The 24,297-nt window shown below is 38.6% G+C and overlaps 1 protein-coding gene across 5 annotated transcripts in view; it reads left to right on the top strand.

The window, feature by feature from the left end:
* Window positions 1–24,297, top strand: part of klhdc8a (kelch domain containing 8A) — a 43,776-nt gene that overhangs the window by 9,430 nt on the left and 10,049 nt on the right. For 2 of the 5 annotated variants that reach the window (XM_086169006.1, XM_086169011.1), the window contains exons 1-6: window positions 7,832–8,390; window positions 9,631–10,001; window positions 10,272–10,482; window positions 13,894–14,064; window positions 14,614–14,832; window positions 23,707–23,808. In XM_086169006.1, coding sequence (XP_086025132.1) covers window positions 9,837–10,001; window positions 10,272–10,482; window positions 13,894–14,064; window positions 14,614–14,832; window positions 23,707–23,808 — 868 coding nt within the window. In that variant the 5' untranslated portion in view covers window positions 7,832–8,390; window positions 9,631–9,836. Of the gene's footprint in view, window positions 1–7,831; window positions 8,395–9,630; window positions 10,002–10,271; window positions 10,483–13,893; window positions 14,065–14,613; window positions 14,833–23,706; window positions 23,809–24,297 lie in introns of those variants that run through there. The other 3 variants (XM_086169010.1, XM_086169008.1, XM_086169007.1) reach the window with 3 other exon arrangements.

The raw sequence follows: 24,297 nt of genomic DNA, 5'->3' as shown, positions 1-24,297 counted from the left end.
CTAATCCCAGAGCCGACCATTGGCTTCAAGGAACAAAGCAGTGATTCGGCTGACTGAGAGGAGCTAAAATGTGGATCTGTCAGCCAGAGAGCTTCAGTGCCTCCATGGTGAAATGTGTATCATCACACAGCAAAGTCTGGCAACTCTGCCAATAGCTGTGAGGGCTGTTTAAATGTTATGTATGGTCAGGATATGTGTGTCTGTGGTATTGAAAATGAGGCCCCCCCATTTATCCAAAATCAATTCATCTGTTGCTTTTTTTGTTCGATATGGGTGTCTTTTACCTGTGTCTTACCAGGTTATTGGCAGAAAATACAGATATCCCTGTGCGGTGTGATCTGAAAAGTAATCTAAAAGAGCTCAATGCAGAGTGAGGAAAAGGACGCTGAAGGAATGAGTTTGTTTTCAGTTTTCTCATGGGCTGCATGAGAGACTGAATGTTAATTTTTTTGTTAAAATTATGATCACAGGGCAGACTTTAATTTTTTTTGTTCTCATTTATTCTGATTGTTGGATAGTGAGACCTATTTTTTCTACGGGGGGGATGGAGGGTGTGGTTCTGAAGACGAAACAAATCACAGAATTATATATAGTATATATACTTATATAGTATAAGTGATCTATAGTCCTTTTTAATTATAAGTGATGGGTAAGTGCATGTTGGAAAAGTTAAGAAAGTATAAATATAAAGTTCTGAAAGTTAAAATATTTTGTCCCTTAGAGATCTAATTGAGGTCAAACACTGTCTGTTACTGTCTAACTTACAATGAATTTCTTTGACTGGACAAAAATCTTAACATTCCATGAATTAATACATGAATATTTTGCTATTTACATTCATACAACAGTATCTCTTTGAAAAAAGGATCAGGAGCTTATACTCAAAATAGGACCATTTGTCATACAGTCTTTCCGTGGGAGAAAAGATATTAATGAACAGAGATGTTGGTATATGTTATACATCTGAAAAGAGACACCCAAGACAGTACACTTTATAGTTTGTGTGAAGAGAAATGGTACTTTCTGGTAACCAAATATGAGAGTCTAATGGTCAGTGTCTCCATGGAAACACCAACACCAGAATTCTAGTTCTTAAGCTAAATGACTGGACAAACCTCTTCATTGAGGTGTTGGTGATTCTATCAAATTCTATCTGAATTCAGCATTTCATGCAAACAAAGATAATCATGGTAGTGGATATGTTGCAACCTTTTTCAGCATCTTCCTTTCTTCTTTGAATTGGTTATAACACAGAAAGAGAAAATACAAAGAAATGTTTTTAGCTCATTGCCGGTCTAAACATATGCAGCAGTGATGACCTTAACAAATGTGAGTGTTCTTATGGAGAAATTAGGGAGGAGCCGTACACATTTATTCCCCTCATTCTCCTTGAGCTCATATCAGACAAGTGCAAATGGAGGACGGAGCTCCAGCCCTCATCAGAACGAAATCAATTATAATTATGACTTGGCTGCTGCTGTTTATAGACCTTGCATTTGTCACATCTGGTCACATTGCTGTCCCAAATAAAACATCATATGTGAGAGTGTTTTTCATGGTGTTTGATTTATAAGTTATAACTGACAAAGACATCTTCAGTATTCTCTCTTCATTGTGAAACCTTTTTTTTTTCGAATTGAAATAGATCAACAAAATAGCAAATGTTTCCATGCTGTATGTGGCCTGTGCTGATCTTAACCACAAGAGACTTGTTTGTTTTAAAACTTTGTGGATTGTAACTGACTCATGGAGTTGGGAATGCTCTCAGGCATCTCTGTGAATTATTTCAGTATTGTTAAAACCAGGTCAGTGTGAAAAGGTTTTGAAGCTTGGTGAACATTTCTGCAAATTGTTTTTTAATCTATTCACACATAGACAAAAGCACTGACACACATACACACAACCCACTGTGCACCAAAGGATACATTTTTGGTAACTTTTGCGTTGTGCTGAGGTCAGCTAAGAGACTAGTTCTACTTGGACACTGCAGGATAATTAAAAAGAAGTGAACAAATGATCCCTTACTGAACTGCATGCAGCCACAGTGAGAGAGAGTAAGGATGGTAGGGAGACACATCATATACCAGAGGTTTTTCTTTTCTATAAATGCTAAAAATGCTATTTAGACACTATCACTAACCTGGTTTAAGAGATTACTCTTTCCACCTTTAAACCATTGTTGCGTCGTAAGAATGACTTGAACAAAATACTAAAGTTCGGCCATGCAGCCAGTTATGTTCCTAGAGATCTGTATTGCAGTGACCTAAGCAGTAACTAACAATACAGTTCTTCATATTCTTCGATTCCAAAGCTCATTCTGTTGTTAAACACTTTGATGTTTATCCATGGATAAAGTTCATACTGTTGCTTGCATAAAAATAAACCGATGTAAAATCTCAGTTCAACTTCATGGATTGTCAGTTAAACTGAGGTAGCTAAATTTGCCCAGCATCAATCAGTATGAAAAGCTTCTGTAAGCTTCTGTAACACAGGCAATGGATGCAGGATACAGTGGGCATGTATAAAAATCAAAAATGTTCAGCATTTGACAAAGATCATGCAATTTGCACATGAAGAGAGAATGGAACTGGATGATCTATTTCCATAGAGCTCACATAAAAATAAGGATTTAGCTTTTTTCAACCTTTATATACTGAGAGAGAAATTCCATCCGTAATATCTCTGTATCCTCCTCTCTCACACCAACTACCTGTATATTCTCCGTGATCTTCCTCGAGACCTCCTGCCTGGCAGCTCCACTTGCAGCAACCGTCTACCAATGTATTCACTCGCCCTCCTCTGTACATGACCGAACCATCTCAGTCAGGCTTCTCAGACCTTCTCTCCAAAACATCTAATATGTGCTGTTCCTCTGATAGACTCACTCCTGATCCTATTCGTCCTGGACACTCCCAAAGAGAACCTTTGCATCTTCATCTCTGCGACCTCTAGCTCTGCCTCCTGTATTTTCATCATTGTAACCATTTCTAGGTCATACAGCATCGCTGGTCTCACCTCTGTCTTGTACACCTTTCCTTTTATTCTGGCTGATTGTCTTCTATTGCATGATACCCCTGACGTGTTCCTCTACCCATTCCAACCTGCTTGAACCCATCTCTTCACCTCTTTTTCACACTCTCCGTTTCTCTGGACTGTTGACCCCAGGTACCCGAAGTCCTCCAACTTCTTGATCTCCACTCCCTGTAGCCTCACCGTTCCACCCAAGTTCCTCTCATTCGCACACATATACTCTGTATTGCTGCAACTAGCTTTCATTCCTCTCCTTTCCAGTGCATACCTCCACCTCTAGATTTTCTTCAACCTGTTCTTTGCTCCCACTACAGATCACAATGTCATCTGCAAACATCATGGTCCATGGAGATTCCTGTCTAACCTCATCTGTCAGCCACTGCAAACAAGAATGGGCTCAGAGCTGATCCCTGATGGAGTCCCACCTCCAACTTGAACATCTCTGTTACCCCTACAGCACACCACAGCACTGTCTCACAGCTAGCATACATGTCCTGCACCCGTCTAACATACTTCTCTGCCACTCCAAATTTCCTCATACAATACCAGACTTCCTCTCTTGGCCCCCTGTCATGTGTTTTTTCTCGGTCTACAAACCAAAGTCTTACTGATGGCTAATATTTTCACGAGATTTCCCATCTGATCGGTGCAATACAGATTTGATTTGGGAGTTGCACTTCTGTAAGAAAATTTTCTCAAACCTGCATTACAAGCTGACCAGTTGCACACTTGACTTAAAGGTAAAGTCATGTGTGTAACTGGGCCAGTAGTTTTCTCTTTACCCTTCCTTACTGTTCATTGCTCATCTAGATTCTAAATCACTGAGCACTACACTATTTGGCCAGCATAAAATTGTGTTGTCCTTTGCTTTTGTGTTGTTGCCTCGATGTGGTGGTGGGGCTTGCGTGTCTTAATGATCCTGAACACAATGGCAGCATACCTGGAGTCCAGGTCCCTGTAATGTTCAGCCATGCAGCACTTGTTTCAGATGAAGAGCTAGGTAAAATGGAAACACCTGGTCCTCCAAGTTGGGTGTGGAGTAACAACCCCACCCTCTAAAACTACCTTCCTGTTTCAGAAACTGCAAGGATAACTATGACCTCTATGCCTGATCCGTATAGGGGCTCCCACTAAAAGAATTGTAGCACTTACTACAAACATGTATGAATTTCTTATTCTTCCATAAACTTATTTAGTTCAGCATCTAAATTGAGCTCTGTTTAAATTTTGTTTTCAGTCGCTGTCCACCATAGGTTCTTATTCAGATCCTACTTTTAAATATGTATGGCTTCTCATCAGAATCTTGAAGCAAACACAGCAAAAACTCATCTCCATCCTCCACAGCTCCAAAGGCTGAGTCTAAGAGCTCGGGTAGTCGGCTGGCATGGCTTTTCGGCCCAAGAGCTTCACCACATTAGCTGCCGGTATCTTCCTGGAAAGATGCAAGTCAGACAGAGCTGGACTCCTGTAAATGAGCTCAACACCATTTTGCCATGTGTCAAAGTCTGTCTTACCAAATGTACTACAACCATTCGTTGCACTTCTGGTGGATTAGCATAGTTCATGGCAGAAACAGGATATTCATTCTCTTTAGTATTGTGGAATACCATTGACTTTATTGGACTCTAAGGAGATCCAGCTCGCTCCACTGTCCTAGCAGGAGAAACATGTTCAGCTGCTTGGGGCTGGGTCACTGCTGGTTATATTGTTTCTCTTCGAGTGTCTGTGTAAGATGGCTCAGTTTCAGGCTCATTCACAGGCTCCACCTCTGCAGCTGCGCTTTTTCTACTGCATTTTGACAGTAGTTCTTTCAGAATGTTTTCAAAGTACTTTCCACTCAGTTCCATAATAACTATTTGTTACCTATGTTAACCATAACATAGGTGAAAAGCAACATAAACAAAACTAAGAGTAGAGTACAATAAAGTTAGGGGAATGAGTTGTGGAAACTAAACTGAGAGCAGAAATCAGCATTTGTAAGCAGCAGTATGGCTTCATGTCTAGAAAGAGTATTTCAGATGCAGTATTCACTTTGAGAATGCTTATACAGAAGTACAGAGAAGGTCAGAGCAGCATTGCGCTTTTGTAGACCTAGAAAAAGCATACGACTAGGTGCGGGGAATTCTGGTATTGAATGAGGAATTCTGGAGTGGCAAAGAAGTATGTAAGACTGGTGCAGGACATGTATGCTAGCTGTGAGACAGTGTTGAGGTGTTCTGTAGGTGTAACAGACAAGTTCAAGGTGGAGGTTGCACCTCATCAGGGATCAGCTCTGAGCCCCTTCTTGTTTGCAGTGGTAATGGACGGGCTGACAGATGAGGTTAGACAGGAATCTCCATGGATCATGATGTGCTATAGCTGACTAGAGTGGTGTGTGCGTCTGATGCCAGTGCTTTGTTAAATTTGCCCTTTCGCTTTGCCAAAGTGTCACAAACATGCAGCATTAAATTAAATCTGGACAAAGTATATCTTTATGCAGGAAAAAATGTTTTGGACTCTAAGGAAGGACCATGATCAGTAGATGATTTAGCACATTTAACTGGTTTGTACTGAATCTGGAAATGCAGATATCCGGATAATACAAGATAAGTGAGAAAATGGCTAATGATTACAATGTAATGATTCCCTGAGGCAGCAAAAAAAAGTATTAAAGTGCCATCATCTTTCTCCTGGAGGGGATCCCATTCTCAGCTGGAAGTCCGTATCCAAGAGGATTTATCATTGACCTTTGAAATATTGTACAAGGATTACAATCCTCAAATCCCTCTTTCTTTTAGCAGCCTTGATAACATGCACACAATTTAGGGGAAATGCAAAGGCAGCAGCTACTTGTTGGGAACTAAACAGCAACAACTTAGATGCAAGTCTTCCTCAGAAGTGACTTTCTTTCTGTGGTACCTGAGTATCTATTTTCTTATCAAATGTCACAGAATTGTAAGATATTTTGTACTGAGTTTCACAGGTTTGGGGTCAAATATTGTCAAGTGTTTATTTCACAGTAACGGTACCAGGTCGTGTCAACTCATTTAGTTTTATCTTCACTTGATCTATTTCTGTTTTGCCCTGTGTTCCTCTCTGGTGAGTAAGCAGGGGAGAAAAAAAAGCTTGATTGTTAATAACTGCAAGACATGGCAGATGTGTACAGAGTGGATTTGAATCAAGCAGGCATTAGTCTTTGTCCTTGTAACTGCAGTTGTGTTTGATTGGTTTGGTTTGATTCGGTTGTAGATGACACCCTAACTGGCCTTAAGAATGCACAAATAGTTAGGCTTTTCTCCCGGAAAAGCAACTGTCACATTGGCTACTGAAGCTGTCCTCTAGTCAGAGTAACTAATTTCAACAAGCCTCATCTTGGTACCTGTTTGTTATATTACCTTTATAAGTAGACAATGTCTAAAAGAGAATCCAAAGCTTTTCTTGTTCATATAATCTTAAATCAAGGGGGTTCCCAAAAGATGATTGAGAAATAGCAGAAAAAGCCAACATGTTAAAACTAAAAGAATGGAACTATAGTAATATAGTCAACATGCTTGGAATGATATATCATGCACATTAGTTTAACATTTGCCCGCATTCAGCTTCTAGATGAGCTATGAATCATTTTATAAAATCTTGTTAAATCATGGAAGTGTGCTTCTATATAATCAGATGACAGTTAGACTTAGACTTGCAATAGTTTCAGGCTGTACGGAAAGTTTTATTAGAAAATTCATTAGAAAATTGCAATTGTTACCATCATTACTATATCATATTTTCATGACAGAGAATGAGAGTAAATACCCAACAACATTGGAGGAATTGGTAATATTTCATGACAGGAGTGAGCATTCAGCCTGTTTCTCTTGTGTCAGTGTTTACTGGGGAAAAGTAATGCCTCCAGGTTTGATTAATAAGGATTAGATAAAATGGCTGTGTATTTGGATCCAGTTTAGTCATCGCAGATATTCCAATTTGTTGGATCAAATGTTATTACGGGCTGGATTTTTGCTTTGGCTTCAGGTTAGATTTGTAATCTAGGTATTTGCATATTCATGTATTTAACAACCATAAGCAAAAACCAACAAACTGAGTTCAGTTTACAGCCTTATCAACAGCTTGTTCATTATCATCCATGTATATATTTATTCAGTCTTGTTTAGAAGGTTTATATGTTACTAATCACTGGTGAGCGATGATATTTGATTATTATTCACTTCATAATGCATCATTTAATGAATGAAGATTTATGTTTAGGGACATCCCCTGCTCAGAAGGAGCAGGGGAGAGTTACTTCACAACCTCATTAAAAGTTTCAAGTTAAAGACATGCTGATTGTAAATGACTTGAGATGATGCTAGTGGGGTTACTGTTGATCTCAAGCTGTTCAAGCAGTTAATTAAAAAAATGAAGTGGTGAACCAAATCAGTTACAGATTGCAATTATTGCAATCTGTTAGTCAGGCCAAGGGATAAAGTGAGAGAGAGTGATCTATCCTGTCTTGTTAGCAAGTGCACGCCAACCGGGGTCAGCCTATGGGGGATCACATGGTTCAGATCGTTTATTTTTTTCATCTTTTTTTCATAAGCCATTATTAACAGCTATTGAAGCGTAAAGCAAAAAAAAAAAAAAAAAAAAAAAAAAAAAGCAAACCCACTTGGGGGAAAAAAATCCCAACCGTTGCCATGGCAACCAACCACCGCATTAAAATGGGGCGAATGTATTCTGAAGGATTGTCCTCTATCACGCTCTATCCTTTATTCTTCCTCTGTGGGATGATCAAAGGTAGGACAGGAAGATAAAACATCCAAGTAAAACAGAGAAACCAGCAGCAAGGGAGGGAAAAGGGATATGGTGGCATTTTGGATGCTGGGAGGGAGGTTTGTGTTAAAAGGATAATTTGGATCTTCAAAAGATGAACTGCAGAGAGACTGAGTATTTTAACACTCACTCCCATTTTTACACAAGTGCCCCTGTATCCTCCTCAAAGCACAGCTGACTTTTGACAATAATGAGGAGTGTTACTTCTCCCTTTGTGACATGAACAGCTTTGATACAAGGTGCATTTAAGGTGATATAGTGAAGAGTTAGCTTTGCTGTGCTCCGTGGGTTTATTCTGGATAATTCCTCCAGTGTCAATGGCACACTTCCTCCCCCGTTCCTCATCGGAATCCGTACAGAGGCGTAGAAGTGGGTTACACGCAGGAAGCAGAAATCTCCCGAGGGATGACACAGGAAAAAACAGCAGCGCCCAACATCAGAACAGCACAGGGAGTGACTGAAAGATGTCGGTTTAGTTCTGCTAGAATACAGCTGCAGCTCATCATTCAAGCATGGAGGACTCACTTCCACTCAGGCAAAGTGGTGAACTCTTAAAAGGAAAGGTAGGTAAGCAGTGACTTGCAGTCCATGTTTATAATATCCGAGATTTTACGTTTTTAGAGATGCACAAAAAAAAAAATCAGGAAAGTTAAGTACGCAGACCTTTCAAAATGAAGATGACAGGCTGAAGGTGGGATTTTCTATCCCCCCAAGGCATTTTAAAACTGGTGTTTTTGTTTTGTTCTGTTTTATTTTCATATGTATGTATTTATTTTGTATTTTACATTTGAAAAGATCTAAGTTTATTTTCATGAATGGTATTCCAATCAAATACTGTGGCTGCCAACACTAAGAGCTACCCCTTATTCCTGCTTCATGATTCTTTGGCTGTTCATCTACACACTGAATGATTTTAGCCCAAACCATAGAAATGAGGAAGTTTTTCTGAGTTACAAAGCTGAGATCTAACCAGCCAAATAAGGTCCATCCTTAGACTACGTCCCTCCAGGCTGACTACATCTGACAGGGCCCAGAGACCCACTGTAAACATACAAAAATCCAGAGTTTTTTTTTTTACTTCCTTTTTACTTTTAATCCTAAAGATAATCTGGTCATTTTCTGGCAAAGTTTTTGTTTACACTGTCAGCTCTTAATTTTGGATGCAACATAGCTCCCTTGACCCATGAGTGACCCATCTAGGAAATTTTTGGCTAGTTTAAGCCTAGGGCACTTAATCTGTGCCTAATAAACTGTTAATGTGACACCTGCTTCCAACTGAATATATGCCCAAGAGTTTAAAGTTCCAGATATTTTATTAGACACTCAGTACCCGTCTGTGCCTTTGAACATTTAATTGTGAAATATAAGTATAAAGTCCCATTAGAAGGAAATGTTTCCCTCATAACTGCAAACAGTATAAATCATTGGTAAACGCTTGCCTATGTATTTTTAATGATTGCTTTTTTTTTGATCTTCATTATTAATATTGATTTAATCGTATGGTAAATTGCATTTCACACTATGAGGGCCTCATGTGAGTTTCTTATCCATTTATTTATTTTAAGTTGTTCCACATTCCTTTTGACATAACTTGAAAGTTGGGAAAACCTTGACTGTACAAGGAACTGGGTTGTCATTGGTAATGACTGGTGATATGGATGTTCCAGGTGTATATAATTTTATGTTTCATGTATCTTGGATTCTTTTTACTCAAAAATAAAAAATAGCAAAAAGAAAAATAAATAAGACAAACAACATTGCTATTTCCAACATTTTAATTTCTACTTTTTTCTTCTTTTCCAGGATCTTGCACAAGGCAGTGCTTCGTCCCCGAGGGAGGAGCATTTAGCCTGGCCTTTAATTAATCCAACACTCCCACCACTTACTTTCACTTCACCTATCCCTTAAAACCCATCCTCCTCCCAAGGCGCTCAATCTTCAGTCTCCCACACCTCCATATTCAACTTTGCTCCATCAGTTCTCTATGACTCTGGACCTCCTCTGACGCAATGGCAATTCCTCCAGCCCACGAATTTCACTGGCAGAGCCTGGCTCGGCTGCCCTGTGGCCGTGTCTACCACACTTTATCTGAGGTGGGGGGCCATATGTACATGCTGGGGGGTTGTGACGCTGCAGGGAGACCTTGCCCAACCTTGGAGCTTTATTCCCCTGAGGTACTTAACGTCAGCTTAGACACTATATCTGCTGTATTATAGTAATGTGAGTGCAATAGTAATAATCCATCAAGATGTTCAAAAGAAATATCTTGCTTGTCTTGCTGTGTTTGTTTTACTAGAAAATGTAAAACAAATAAATAAATGTTCAAAAAATGTAAAAGCCACTCTGGCTATGCTCCAACAGTAATTGAAACATTGCCAAACACTCCCAAAGACACTTTGAAAAGTTATTTTTTGCAAATATTGAGTTTAAGTTGTTGTTTACAGGGAGACCGGTGGATAAGCTTGCCCCCCATGCCCAGCCCTCGAGCTGGTGCAGCCGTAGCAGTCTTGGGGAAGCAGATCCTTGTGGTAGGCGGAGTTGGGGAGGACCAGACTCCCCTGAAGGCAGTGGAGATCTACAACACAGAGGAAGGAAAATGGAGGAAGAGAAGTGCCTTGCGGGAGGCCCTGATGGGGGTATCCATCACAGTGAAAGGTAGGGACTACGACTTGATGAATTTTGTGATACATATAAATTAAAATTCAAAGCATGGAAATAAAACCTATTCGGTACTTCTGTGTTTCTTTTTGAGGATGGACTTTTTTTATTCCAAGTTCTTTTGTGCTTCTGTGGGTTCAGATGGTGAACTTTCTATTTCTTTTCTATTCCTTGGCACATTCAGTAGATTTTGAATGCACATAACAGTATGATAAGGGTTATATGAATGGTCAAGAAAGAAGCTCTTTTTATTATTGTATTATTCTTACTATTGGTAGTAGTAGTAGTATTTCTATTATTATTGTTGTTGTTGTCACTGTTATTATTGTTTTATAATTTTGATTTTAATTTAGGTGGGTGGAGAATAAAGTAATGCATTCATTTAAAATGAAAAAAGATCATGCACTGACAAGTACATAATTGTTTTAGGGTTAGTGGCAATTTGATGGTAATTATGATGCTGATTGCTTTCTGAAGAGCAACTAAAATTCCTCTGGCAAAGCTCAGGCCCCCTTAAAAATGCACACACTGAACAGTAAAAAGAAATAGAAAATACATTTAAAGACATAACACTTATATGAAAAAATATTAAATGTCTGATAGGGAGAAGTGCAGATGGAAATAATCTCCTGCATACTGTGTTGGCAGATTAATAAAGAAAAGTGCCAGCTGTTTAAACTGCAGAAATATGCACTTCAGTGGCTGATTTGCTGAATTCTACAAAAAACCCTTTTCTCTTCATGAAGCTGCACTTCTGCTCACTGTATTAGTGCGCCCCCTTTTCATATGTGATTGCTTCATCTCTTATTCAGAAGTTAATAATTGAAATTATGAATTATACCCAGGCAGCATCTCATGTTAACCATCTATAATCAAAGGTTTCTTGATCAACTGTTGCATAACTAAACTGTCTAAACTTTGACCTATCTGAAAGTATCGTAATTATACATACTTATACATATGTACTTTCAGCTTATGAGTATATATATATCTATCTATATATATATAGATAGATAGATACATACATATATGTATGTTCCCATATGATATTACTTTAGTGCATTTGTTTTATTACTATTTCTTTATTTTTTTTATTTTTTTATTTTTTCTTTTCTTTTCTTTTCTTTTCTTCACTTTGGTTTGCTTTGCTTTCCTCTTACAAAAATTTAAACAAGCAATCTATACAAATGAGTTGTCAGGGAGCCAAACTTAAACTTCAGATTTAGCCCAGCGGTGCATTTGTCAGTTTCTGCAGAAGCAGAGATTGATCTGTGCTCACACAGACCTATTTGATGCTCTCTCCATCTCCCTGGCAAATCTTCAATCCTCAGCCCTTTCCTTGATGGCTCATTCCCAGACCTATCCCCATAAGATGAAAATGACAGATAGTCTGACAATGTAACTGATATATAACTGATATATAACTGATGTGTAACTGATATATAAACGCATTTGGTGTTTTTAAAAGTATATTATATCACTCCATTGAAAGGATTGTCACATTTTTATTGACAATTAAAGAATCATTATTTATCAGATAACAGATAATGTGTCTTAGCTAATGGACATTACTCTCATAAATGGATTCAAATTGTTTTGGAATGCTGTTGTGTAATTAATAGGCTCTGTGGTTGAGAACTGAGGTAAGAGATTGAGGTAGGCGGTAAGCAAATAGAAAGCTCAGGAATGCAAAAATTTGTGATTAAAATAGATATATTGTGTTTACTTACTTACACTCCATCCATCAATTTATTATTAGCCACTTTTTGAGTAATATGGGGGTAGTAAAGGTCCCGGACCATGGGAACAAAACACTTTGCAGAATTGTTTGTCTTGGCCTCAGGATCTGGCAGTGGTAAAATGTAATTGTCTGTACAACATCAAATTCATCGCTCTATTCAGCTACACTTAAACACTTAACAGGGTTAAATTCTGATTTATTGCCTCCTTAACAACTGAAAGTTCTTTGCTAGTTTTACAGGTGGTTCTTGCTAACCTTGGGGTGCTTTTCAAGCAATTTATTTGTATTTTTTAAATGTGTTCTACATTGTACGCTTTTTGCAATTATTTTACCAAATTTTACTTCATCCAAATTCAAGTGATTATGTGGGTTCTGTTTTAGTTGCTAATGGCATTTACCTATCTCTTGATAGAGAAGGTAATTTTGCTCAGCAAAATAGGAACGCATTCCTTTTAAAAAAAAAACAGCAGATATTGATTGCAAACAACTGTCACTTATTCAAACTGTATTGTTGTAATCAAGATAAATACAATACATGTCATGAATTTTGACAGCATTTTTCTCAAAACCCCAAATAGTTCCTGGATCGCAAACAAAAGCAGGGGGTCAGAAAATGACCATAATAACAGGGATAAGCTACCATCCAAAGTTTGTATACAAGGCATTTCCCCCCCCCCAAGTCAACAGCTCTAACATAACTGCTGAGCAAGATGGGGAAAAAGCTGGTTTTCTGTCTTTCACTCAGACCAATTCATGTCCAAATCAACCACAGGATGTCAAATGCTGAAGAGGCTAAAAATGGGTCCATCACTCTCACCCACTTACATTTTTATTCAAGAGGTGTGATGCTGAAATGACAGACATGTATGTAAAAAAAAACAACATATATATATATATATATATATATACCGCTCAAAAAAATAAAGGGAACACTTGAACAACACAATGTAACTCCAAGGCAATCACACTTCTGTGAAATCATAGTGTCCACTCAGGAAGCAACACAGATTCATTTCGACTTGTTTTAAGGACATTACATCAGAGTTGGATCAGCCTGGAGTTTGTTTTTACACTTTAATTTTGAGTGTGATTCCTAATCCAGACCTCCATGGGTTGATACAATTGATTTCCATTGATCATTTTTGTGTGATTTTGTTGTCAGCACATTCAACTGTGTAAAGAGCAAAGTATTTCATAAGAATATTTCATTCATTTAGATCTAGGATGTGTTTTTTAAGTGTTCCCTTTATTTTTTTGAGCAGTGTATATATATATATATATATATATATATGTATGTAATTATACATGTCTGTTTACATACATATATGTATATATATATATATATATATATATATATGTGCATACTTTTTTTCATTTTATTTGGTGGGTTTAAGTGTGCATTTGGTCTTTAAAGTTCTATTACATCAACCGATGTGGAGCACAGATATTTCAGATGTCCCATGAATTCGTTTCCTTGATTGAAATAGATAGAAACTGCTTTGGAAACTGTGTTGCTTCGAATATACAAGAATCGATGCATCACAGGTACCTCTTGTCTGTATCTGTGTTTGCGCGTGTGTGCGTGTGTGCGTGTGTGTGTGTGTGTGTGTGTGTGTGTGTGTGTGCATGTGTGTGCGCATGTGTGTGCGCATGTGTGTGCGGTTGAGGTCTAGATGGCCGAGCTCTAGCTGTGGGGGGAATGGGTGCTGACCTGCTCCCACGTAACATCCTCCAGCAGTACGACCTTCGAAAGGATGTGTGGGCACTTCTTCCTCCAATGCCAACACCACGCTATGATGCTAATATACATCTAGTGGACAACAAGCTCTTCGTGGCAGGTAAACAACAATGGGAGTGATCTGAATTAGCATAGTGTCTTTATGTATAAAAGTGTATGATTCATCACTGTACAAATATAAAGTAAAACGCAAACCACTTTTTACCGGCTGAATGCCAATTTTGTTCAAAAGATCTGGCTCAAGAATTTGATCATCTCTCTTTGCGCATGGCCTTCACCAAGGAAATGTAAATAACTTGGTGGCCTTGGTGACACAAAAACATTCAAAAATTTAAAACATTTTTTCAACATACAACACTTTGGTGTTGATAATAAGACAACTTGTTTGAAATTCAATATTACAATTTTGTAGATTTTTGTTTCTTTTCCTCAAATAAAGCTCTGAACTCATGCTCTTCTTTATTTATGGTGAAAGATTGTTTTTACACCAGGCAACTGTTCATTTCTTTGTTGTTATTAAGAATGATCCATCTCTATTTTTAAACAGAAGTAAGGACAATTGTATTTTTTATTTATTATTTTCTTGCTTTATTTAATTATTAATTTATTTATTTGTCTGTTCATTTATTTTTCCTATTTAAAATCGTAGGCGGCCGTCAGTGTAAGCGACCTGTGAAGGCCTTCGAGATGTACGACGCGGACACACGCTCTTGGACTTCTCTTCCCATGATGACGTGTAAGCGTTCCTATGCTGGTGTGATATGGGACACAGCTGGGAGGCTGTGTTTGCTCGGAGGTCTTCGGCAGGGGGGAGGACATCAGAGCTCTAAGTTCACCAGCAATGTTCATATCTTTGACACCAACCAAGGTATGGTAATAGCATTTTCTGATAGTTTAGTGTTTGTTTGTCTTTTTAAATATGGAATGTATGTTTATAGACAAGACCTAGACATCTTGGCCTAGTCTTGATTTACCAATCCGAGTAAGCACAAAAGAGCAGTTGAAACAGCCGTCAGAGCATTATAGTTTTATAGTTATAATCATTATAGTAAACAAAGTTTGCACATTTACATTAGTGCTGCACAAACAGCAAATGACATTTGGAGTTCGAGCCTCTTACCGAATCAGCTGGGAATACATGCATATATAATATGTGTCATTGTGTCTGTTTATAGGAACATATTCATTAAGCTTTTTTCTGATAGACAAGAAAAGATTGTTATAGTTCTTAGCTTAGTTTTTATTAAATACAATGCTGTTTTTTTCAGTTTAGCAAAAGTGAAATTAAAAAGCTTTTCAAAAAGGCACCAAGACAACAATGGCTGTCGATTTAACTTGTCCATCTCTATGAAAAAGTAGAAATATAAAAGTCACTTCCAAATGAACTTCATCCATATTCTGAATACTGCCCAGCAACTTTAAACAGGTCTTGTGCGGCTAGCCAAAGCCAGTGTAAGTCTGTATGATGGTAACAAAACCATTTCCAAGTTTTATGTTGTGCCAAGCTGTTGTTTACCACAAAGTATCTCCAGTGCATTACAGATATTGGTTCTTCTAATGAGATTGACATGGTATGTCCTGCTGCATTTATTTGGAACTGGGACACTACAATGTGAGAGTCACTCCCCATATTTAACCATGAACTTAAGACGTTTCCCTTAATAAGTTTTCCTTTTTCCTTGTTTTTCTTCCTTGAATGAGAGTCTGACTTTTTTCCTTTTGCAATTCTCAATTCATCATCGATTTAGCACCAAATTGTAGCAGTTCAGTCAGGATCGAACCCTCAGTCATAGAGCCAACTCAAGGATGTCCTCACTAGATGGTGCTTCCATTCCAAATGTTACAATCACAATAGCAGCATCGCAAAGGGGATTTTGCACTGCTCAAACTTAAGGTGTGGAGGATGTGTATACATTGTTGTACCTTTCTAATAGGTTTTAAGTACTTTACCCAGAACTAGGATCTAGCAACTTATGTTACTTACATACTGATAAATATGTGAATTATGGCCAAAAATGGCCTTTTGTTAGTGAGACCTATTGTCAGTGTCTTTGGTCAAAAAAAGAATTGGTTGATTCATCATCAGACATCTGCATTTTGACATTGTCTTATAAAGAGAATGCTCTTTTGTTGTAGCAGGCTCATTCCCTCTACTGTGTAACATTTCTCCAGGTGACACTTCAGTCAAAGGTGAACACACTAAAATGGGGCCACAAGAGCAGGCAGGCAAAAATCGATAAGTCATTATAGACAGTTTGAAATGCGGCACTGGCATCAGGATTGGTAGACTGAAAGGCAGCTAAAGCAGAACATATGTGATGATATTAATATGAGAAAATGAGAAGGATTTGTTTTTGATAAGAGAGAGGAAGATGGGAAAAGCCTTCCATCCCTCTGGTGCTTGCAGGAAAAGACATGCATTTACACACATGTAAATGCACACACACACACACACACACACACACACACACACACACACACACACACACACACACACATACCTGTACCCATTTTCTCCAGTCTAATTTTGGTTGAGATTAGATTGGAGATGAGCTTGGGGGTGGCACTGGTATGCTCTAAATTACACGATCCAAAAAGAGATTGCTTTATTTTCCATCTACAGGAATGTCTCTCCACACACAAACACACGGGTCATCATATCTGCCGTCACAGTAATATTCTATTATTGTTCCATTCCATTCCATATTGGCAATATTAAGACGGCTGGCTGTTAAGCGCTTTGCAAGAGTTTTGGTATTGAATGCAACAAGTATGAGTGAAAAACGCAAAGAGCAAAGTTGTGGGGGCGAACCAAAAGGAAATATGTGAATGAGGAGGTTTCTGTCAGTTGCTAGTTGTCCTTTGCTGTGTCCCTCCAGGCTAAATTGTTGTATCCTGGTGCTTTCCATGCCTACACATTATAAGCACATACATGCCTTGCCTCTTAATCAAATAAGACGTATGGCTGCACATCTAGCTTTAGATCATAAGACTTTGAGATATAGAAAAACTGCAACAGCAAGTCACACCAGACCTTAATATCGCATAAGAAGAGCATCAATTTTGGAGATCAACTGTTCTACCAAATGCTAGAGAAGCCCTAAATTTAGATGGCTACTTTAGTGTGAAGGACATGGATTCCCTCTTTGAGGGAAAATGAGGCCACATTTCAAAGCAAGAGCTTTTCCAGAAGGAGATTACTCGAAACAGACAGTTTTTAACTTTAGATATTTTGGTCATAGGTCTTGGTTTATTAAGAAACTTCCCAATCTTCTTCTTTCAATGGTAAAAAATATAACCTGTAAGTAATACAGTTACATCTCTAATGTACCTTGTTTTATGTGAGTCTGTATCTTCTAATCTCACAGTTTTTTGTTTATTTTTTCTTTTTCTATGAGCAAATGGTAGTTCTCACATAAATTACATGGCTAATTTTATGGCAATTTAAAAGTTATTAAAGTAGTTGTATTTTAAAATACAAGTTTAAAACATTACAAAAAAACGAAATCAATAAAATCACAACAAAGAGAACACGGGAATATTTTACCGATAAGAGTTATTCTAAAAACTCTCGTCCAGCGCTTACCAATAAACTGATGACTGACTTTGAGGGTTAAAGCAGAGGTAGAAGGGAACAAGTAAATGACTGAAAACTCTCTTGGTGGACTGAATTATGTTGCCAGCACCATTTGTCAGACAGGTAAAATAAGCAAGGGTTTTATCAGACAAACCCACTTACAAATGTCTCTATCAAACCTCCAATTGTCAAGATGAAGATGCCTGCTGCAGCAGGGGGGAGACAGTTGTGACTGTAATTCATGAAAAGAAAAAAAGGAGAAAAAAAAAAAGACCAAAAAGCAAGACTGAATACACGTGGTCACTGGAGGGTTTTGGGAAAGACGCTTAACTGGTGCGGTGTTCAGTTTTCAGGAAGTGAATCGATACTTGCACTACTTTCAGGTCACAATTACCACAACACACATTAAGTAGAACAAGTCTCAGAAGTGATTCTCTTTTAGTCTTCATTTTTCTTTGAGTTTCTCTTACTGACGGCCCAAAGGAGAAGTACGCCTGGATAGAGCCTACCTTTGTAAGTGCATTTTCATTACAAAATGTTTTAAAAATAGTTGATAACGAAGTGTTAAGGCTCAAAATATTCTGCGGCAGAGACAAAAAAATGAATCCGGAATTTACTGACAAGTGTGAAATAACTGGTGAGCTCATTTGAAAATAGAGCAGAGCAGAAGTCAAGCTGTGATTTCTTCTTCTTCCTAAAGGTATTTTATATCGAATGAAAAGGAAACTACATTGTGACAAGAATGGTCATCATCTAGCTCCCCGCTTACATCCTTCACATTCTCCCTTGTTGACTCTAACTTAAGTGCAAAGCATTAAGTAGAAACACAAGAGAAAAAACGTATAATGGGTAAACACGAAGAAAGAGAGAAGAGATATCAATGCAATTTCTTGTTCTTTGACCTTTCAATCTTTTCTTCAAATTTGTTTTTCCTTTAGAAAAACAATTTCTTGCTTGGAAAAAAAAACAATACATATATATACTGTACATATTCAAAAACAATAAGAAAAAAAACTTGATAGCCTCCCTTTCCTTTCTTCCACTCTCAAGTACTTGCTCTTGCACTCTGAAGTACTTGCACACTCAAGTTATGATGCTCATACTGAACACCTTATCTTTCAATGTAAAAGAAGTTCCCTCCTCTGTGACCCAACAGGCTTTGTTGAAAATATATATTATTCTAAGCACATATATGTCAGCATATTGTGCAACCCTTTTATGCCCAGTCTATTTTAGGATCTAGGCTACCATTTCTTATATTTTAACAGTATTTATATATATAACAGATGGTTATATATATATATATATATATATATATTATATATATATTGCAGCCTAAGGATGACACTGGCCAGTGTCTCCCTGTGTGGGTCCCAAGCCCGGATAAATGCAGAGGGTTGCGTCAGGAAGGGCATGCGGCGTACAACTTTTGCCAAAACCAAACATGCGAATCAATCAACATAACCAGATCAAACAGGATTGGTCTCGACCAGGGGTTAACAATGACCGCCATTGGTACCGATGACCTACAGGGTACCTACAGTCGAAACTGGGCTACTTTAGGTCAAAGAAGGAGAGGAGGAAGCTGTGTTTGGAAGCAGAGAGACAAGAGGACAGGCAAGAGTCTCAGACTGAGAGTCGGGACTTTGAGTATTGAGGCTACGACAGGAAAAGGTAGAGAGTTGGTCGACATGATGCAGAGAAGGAAAATGGATATACTATGTGTCCAAGAGACCAGGTGGGAAGGTAGTAAGGCAAGAAGCTGAGGAGCAGGCTATAAATTGTACAATCATGGTACTGAGAAGAAAAGAAATTGAGTAGGAGTTATCTTGAAGAAGGAGTTTGTAAAAATGTTCTGGAAGTGAGAAAAATGTCAGAAAGACTTATTTCTCTGAAATTGGAAATTGAAGGTGAGATGGTCACTGTTGTTAGTGGCTATGCCCCGCAGGTGGGATGTGAGTTTGTGGAGAAGGAGAAGTTCTGGAATGAGCTAGGTAAAGTGATGCAGAATATCCCCAGAGATGAGAGAGCGGTAATCGGTGCAGACATCAATGGGCATGTTGGTGCAGGAATAGAGGGGATGAAGAAGTGATGGTAGATTTGGTATATAGGATAGGAATGCAGAAGGACAGATGGTGGTAGATTTTGCAAAAAGGATGGAAATGGCTGTAGCGAACCCTTTTTTCCAGAAAAGACAGAAACATAGGGTGACCTATAAGAGCGGAGGTAGGAGCATCCAGGTATACTACATCTTGTATTGACAAGCCAACCTGAAAGAGATCAGTGACTGCAAAGTAGTTGTAGTGTAGCCAGACAGCATAGGATGATGGTTTCTAGGATGACTCTGGTGACAAGGAAGATCAAGAGGACAAAGGCAGAGCAGAGGACAAAATGGTGGAAGTTGAAAAGGGAGGAGTGTTGTATGGTTTACAGAGAGGAGTTGAGAAAGGCTCTGGGTGGTCAGGGAGAGCTTCCAGATGATTGGACAAGTACAGCTAGTGTTATCAGGAAGAAAGGTATTAGAGTACTTGATGTGTCATCTGGAAGGAAAGTAGATAGGGAGACTTGGTAGTGGAATGAGGAAGTGCAGTAGTACCGTATATTCAGAGAAAGCGGTTAGCAAAGAAGAAGTGGAACACTGAGAGGACTGAAGAGAACAGACAGGAGTACAGGGAGATACAACGTAAGGTAAAGATAGAGGTAGTAAAGGCAAAATACAATGACTTGTATGCTGGGACAGTAAGGAGGGAGAGAATGATCTATACAGGGTGGCGAAACAGAAAAATTACAATGGAAAGGATGTTTAACAGGTCCGGGTGATTAAGGACAGAGAGGGAAATGTATTGACAGATGCTAGAAGAGTAATGGAAAGATGGAAAGAGTACTCTGAAGAGCTGATGAATGTGGAAAATGAAAGAGAGGCAAGGGTAGAAGAGGTGACTATAGTAGACTACAAAGTAGCACAGATTAGTAGAAGTGAACTGAGGAAAGCATTGAAGAGGATGAAGAGTGGAAAGGCAGTTGGTATTGATGATATACCTGTGAAGGTGTGGAAGTCACTAGGAGAGGCAGTGGCAGAGTTTCTGACTAGTTTAGATCTTAGAGAGTGAGAAGATGCCTGAAGAATGGAGACGAAGTGTGATGGTAACCATTTTTAAGAATAAGGGGGACGTGCATAACTCTAAAGGGATAAAGTTGAAGTACAATGAAGTTATGGGAAAGAGGAGTGGAAACTAGACTGAGAGAAGTCAGCATTTGTGAACAGCAGTATGGCTTCATGCCTAGACAGAGTACTACAGATGCAGTATCTGCTTTGAGAATACTAATAGAGAAGTACAGAGAAGGCCAGCTGCATCGTACTTTTGTAGACCTAGAAAATGTATATAACTGTATATAACAGGGTAACAAGAGAGGAGCTCTGGTATTGTATGAGGAAATCTGGAATGGCAGAGAAGTATGTTAGACTGGTGCAGGACATGTATGCTAGATGTGAGACAGCGGTGGTGCTGTAGGTGCGACAGAGAAGTTCAAGGTGGAGGTGCGACTCCATCAGGGATCAGCTCTGAGCCCCTTCTTGTTTGCAGTGGTGATGGACAGGCTGACAGATGAGATTAGACAGGAATCTCCATGGACCAGGATGTTTGCAGATGACATTGTCATTTGTAGTGAGAGCAGAGAACAGGTTGAGGAAAATCTAGAGAGGTGGAGGTATGTACTGGAAAGGAGAGGAATGAAAGTTAGTTGCAGCAAGACAGAGTATGTGTTTGTGAATGAGAGGAACTCAGGTGGAACGGTGAGGCTACAGGGAGTGGAGATCAAGAAGTTGGAGGAGGATTTCAGGTACTTGGGAGTCAGCAGCCCAGAGCTACGGAGAGTGTGGAAAAGAGGTGAAGAGATGGGTTCAAGCAGGCTGGGATGGGTGGAGAAATGTGTCAGGGGTTTTATGCGATAGAAGACTATCAGCCAGAATGAAAGGAAAGGTATACAACACAGTGGTGAGACCAGCGATGCTGTATGGCTTAGAAACACTTCTAGAAACAGAGCTAAAGGTCACAGAGATGAAAATGCTAAGGTACTTTTTGGGAGTGACCAGGATGGACAGATCAGGAATGAGTCTATCAGAGGGACGGCTCGTGTTAAATGTTTTGGAGAGAAGCCAGACTGAGATGGTTCGGTCATATACAGAGGACGGCGAGTGAATATATCGGTAGACAGATGCTGGAATTGGAGCTGCCAGGTAGAAGGGCTTTGGGAAGCACAAGAAGAAGATTTATGGACATAGTGAGAGCGGATATGAAGGTAGTTGGCTAAGAGAGGAGGATACAGAGAATAGGGTTAGATGGAGAAGGTTGATTCGCTGTGGCGACCCCTGAAGGGAAAAGCCAAAAGGAGAGGGAGAAGTTATATATATATATATATATATATATATATATATATATATATATATATATATATACATATACACATATATAATGTTTTGTTTTGTTTTTTTGTTTTACTGCAGCTCCAAGAAGCTAGGTTCATAACCCTGCACTGGCCCGAGGCTTCTGTCCTGGCAGGAGCAGAGTCATTGCGAACATGCTTTCCATCCTCTTGCTAAAGCTCCTTACTGTGTGGTGAAAAGATAAGACTTCCAGCGATGTGTATTCAAGCAGGCACATCCTCAGGCACTATCTACACAAAGCAAACAAACCTCCACAATATTTTTTATTTATTCTTTTTTCCCATTTCCAGTCACAGATTATCATAAATTTATTGTGTATCATATGAAGTTGGATAGATCGCACAGGTTTGTGATTTATATTTAAACCCTTTGACACCGAATTTCAGGATAGCATAAGTAGTAATAACAAGAACCAGGCAGAGGTAACTGGGCGTCAACATCCCATTTCCTGTATTTAATCAGTTCAAGCTTTGTATCCCAGAACATACAAATCTTCTGTCATGAGGCAGCGGTAACTGGGTTGTTCTTGTGCTATATCAGCAAAAACAGCAAAAGTGCATTGCACCTGTGTTCAGATTTTATTTGTTTCATTAAATATTCAGTTTGTACATAAGTTGAACAAGCCAGTGCTTCTATGGGGTACTAGTTCTTCTGACAAGTAGTCCATTGACATGCTGAACCTCACCTACATTCACACATTTTGATTAGTGACTGAAGAAATGAGATTGCAGATGAAATAGGGTGAACACATCTCTAGGATAAAGGTAATTCTCAATATTGAGAGCTTTACAGTTGATACATGTGGTTCAGGTGAATGTGTCTTACAAATGCATTTTTTGTGAATGTATACTATTAAAAAAATAACTAAAATAGCAACCGGATCATTTGTTGAATTATATACAGAATGTACAAGGATAACATTATATACAGTAATATGTGTATATTTTTTGTTGGAATAAGCTTCAAATTGTATGTTCATGAATTCAGTAATACATAGCGTTCTAATGCTGATTCCCAATGCAATAAGATACTCTGCTGAAGCAAAAAGTTGATTAAAAATATGATAATAGACATTAACTTCTTGGAGTGGAGGCTGTGGAGATGAACTTTAGTGTGTCTTCGATTGTAACTAGTCCATTGTTTTGTTGATTCTGGTGCTATTTTTCATAAAACAGGTGATTCAGCAGTTATGCTTTAGCAGCCCTGGCTGTACATTCAATGTCAGATACAAATCTCTGGTTGGTTGCAGACACCTGAATACAATGCTGAATTGAAAAACTAAAGGAGTCCAAGAACCGAAGGCGGTGTCACAATTTTATGTATAATTCTCAGTTCACTGTTAGATTCAAAGAAGAATTCCATCATTAAAGACTTATTTTCTCCATGCTTGCTGCCACCTCTTGATTCTGTCCAGGGGTGGATAAAGAGCCCTCATTGGAATAATTCTCTCCAAATTGTGTCTACCGTTAATCCAGTAAAATACACATGTCCCTCTTGACATTGTCATTTAATGCTACTCAGTTCAAACACTCTCTGTAAGCCTAAATTTCTGTTCAAACTCTTGAGAGTTCCCTAATTTGTAGCTTACAGTACATTTTCTAGCAGAGCTGACTTTTGTGCATTTCACACAGAGAACAAGCTCAGCAGCATCCTGTCTAGCCATGGGGATGCATTTCCTCACACATTCACTCACTTAGATTTGCCCTCCTCTTCTCACACAGGTGCCTGGTTGAAGTCAGAAGAGACAGTAGCCATGAAAACAAAGAGAGCTGACTTTGCCGCTGCTTTCTTACGAGGTCGCATGATTGTAGCCGGAGGACTCGGTAAGGAAAGTGAATAATAATCTCAAGAGACGACTCTTGTTATTTGAGGGCCAGAAATTATGATTAAAAGGGGACAAGTTACAAACACTGAGCAGCAGTGACAACTGGGAGCATTTATGACACATTATTAAATATGCTAATTGTCATTTATAAGCATATCTAAGAAATTTATAATTTCTTACTTCTTTCTTTTTGTCATATAATATCATATGTAAGAGATTATACATTTCTTACGTATGGAACAGGTATTGTCATATACTGTAATGTCATATGTAAGAAATTATACATTTCTTACATATGATATTATATGACAATATCCGTTCTGTCAATGAAAGTCCATCATAAACAACCAAATGAACTGACTGAAGATGGCAATTTGCAAATTAGAAATGGATCTTCAAAAACAAAACAGTGATGTCAAAGTAGTAAAACGTTGCATCTCCCAAGGAATTAATGGAGTTTGCATGAGCAAAAACATGGAGAAGCCCA

This window comes from Fistularia commersonii, chromosome 21, assembly GCF_037954325.1.
Source record: "Fistularia commersonii isolate RoL2024-O1a breed Wild chromosome 21, RoL_Fcom_v1.0, whole genome shotgun sequence".
In the NCBI taxonomy this organism is placed as follows: Eukaryota; Metazoa; Chordata; class Actinopteri; order Syngnathiformes; family Fistulariidae; genus Fistularia; species Fistularia commersonii.
This window is presented reverse-complemented; position numbering and strand designations above follow the sequence as displayed.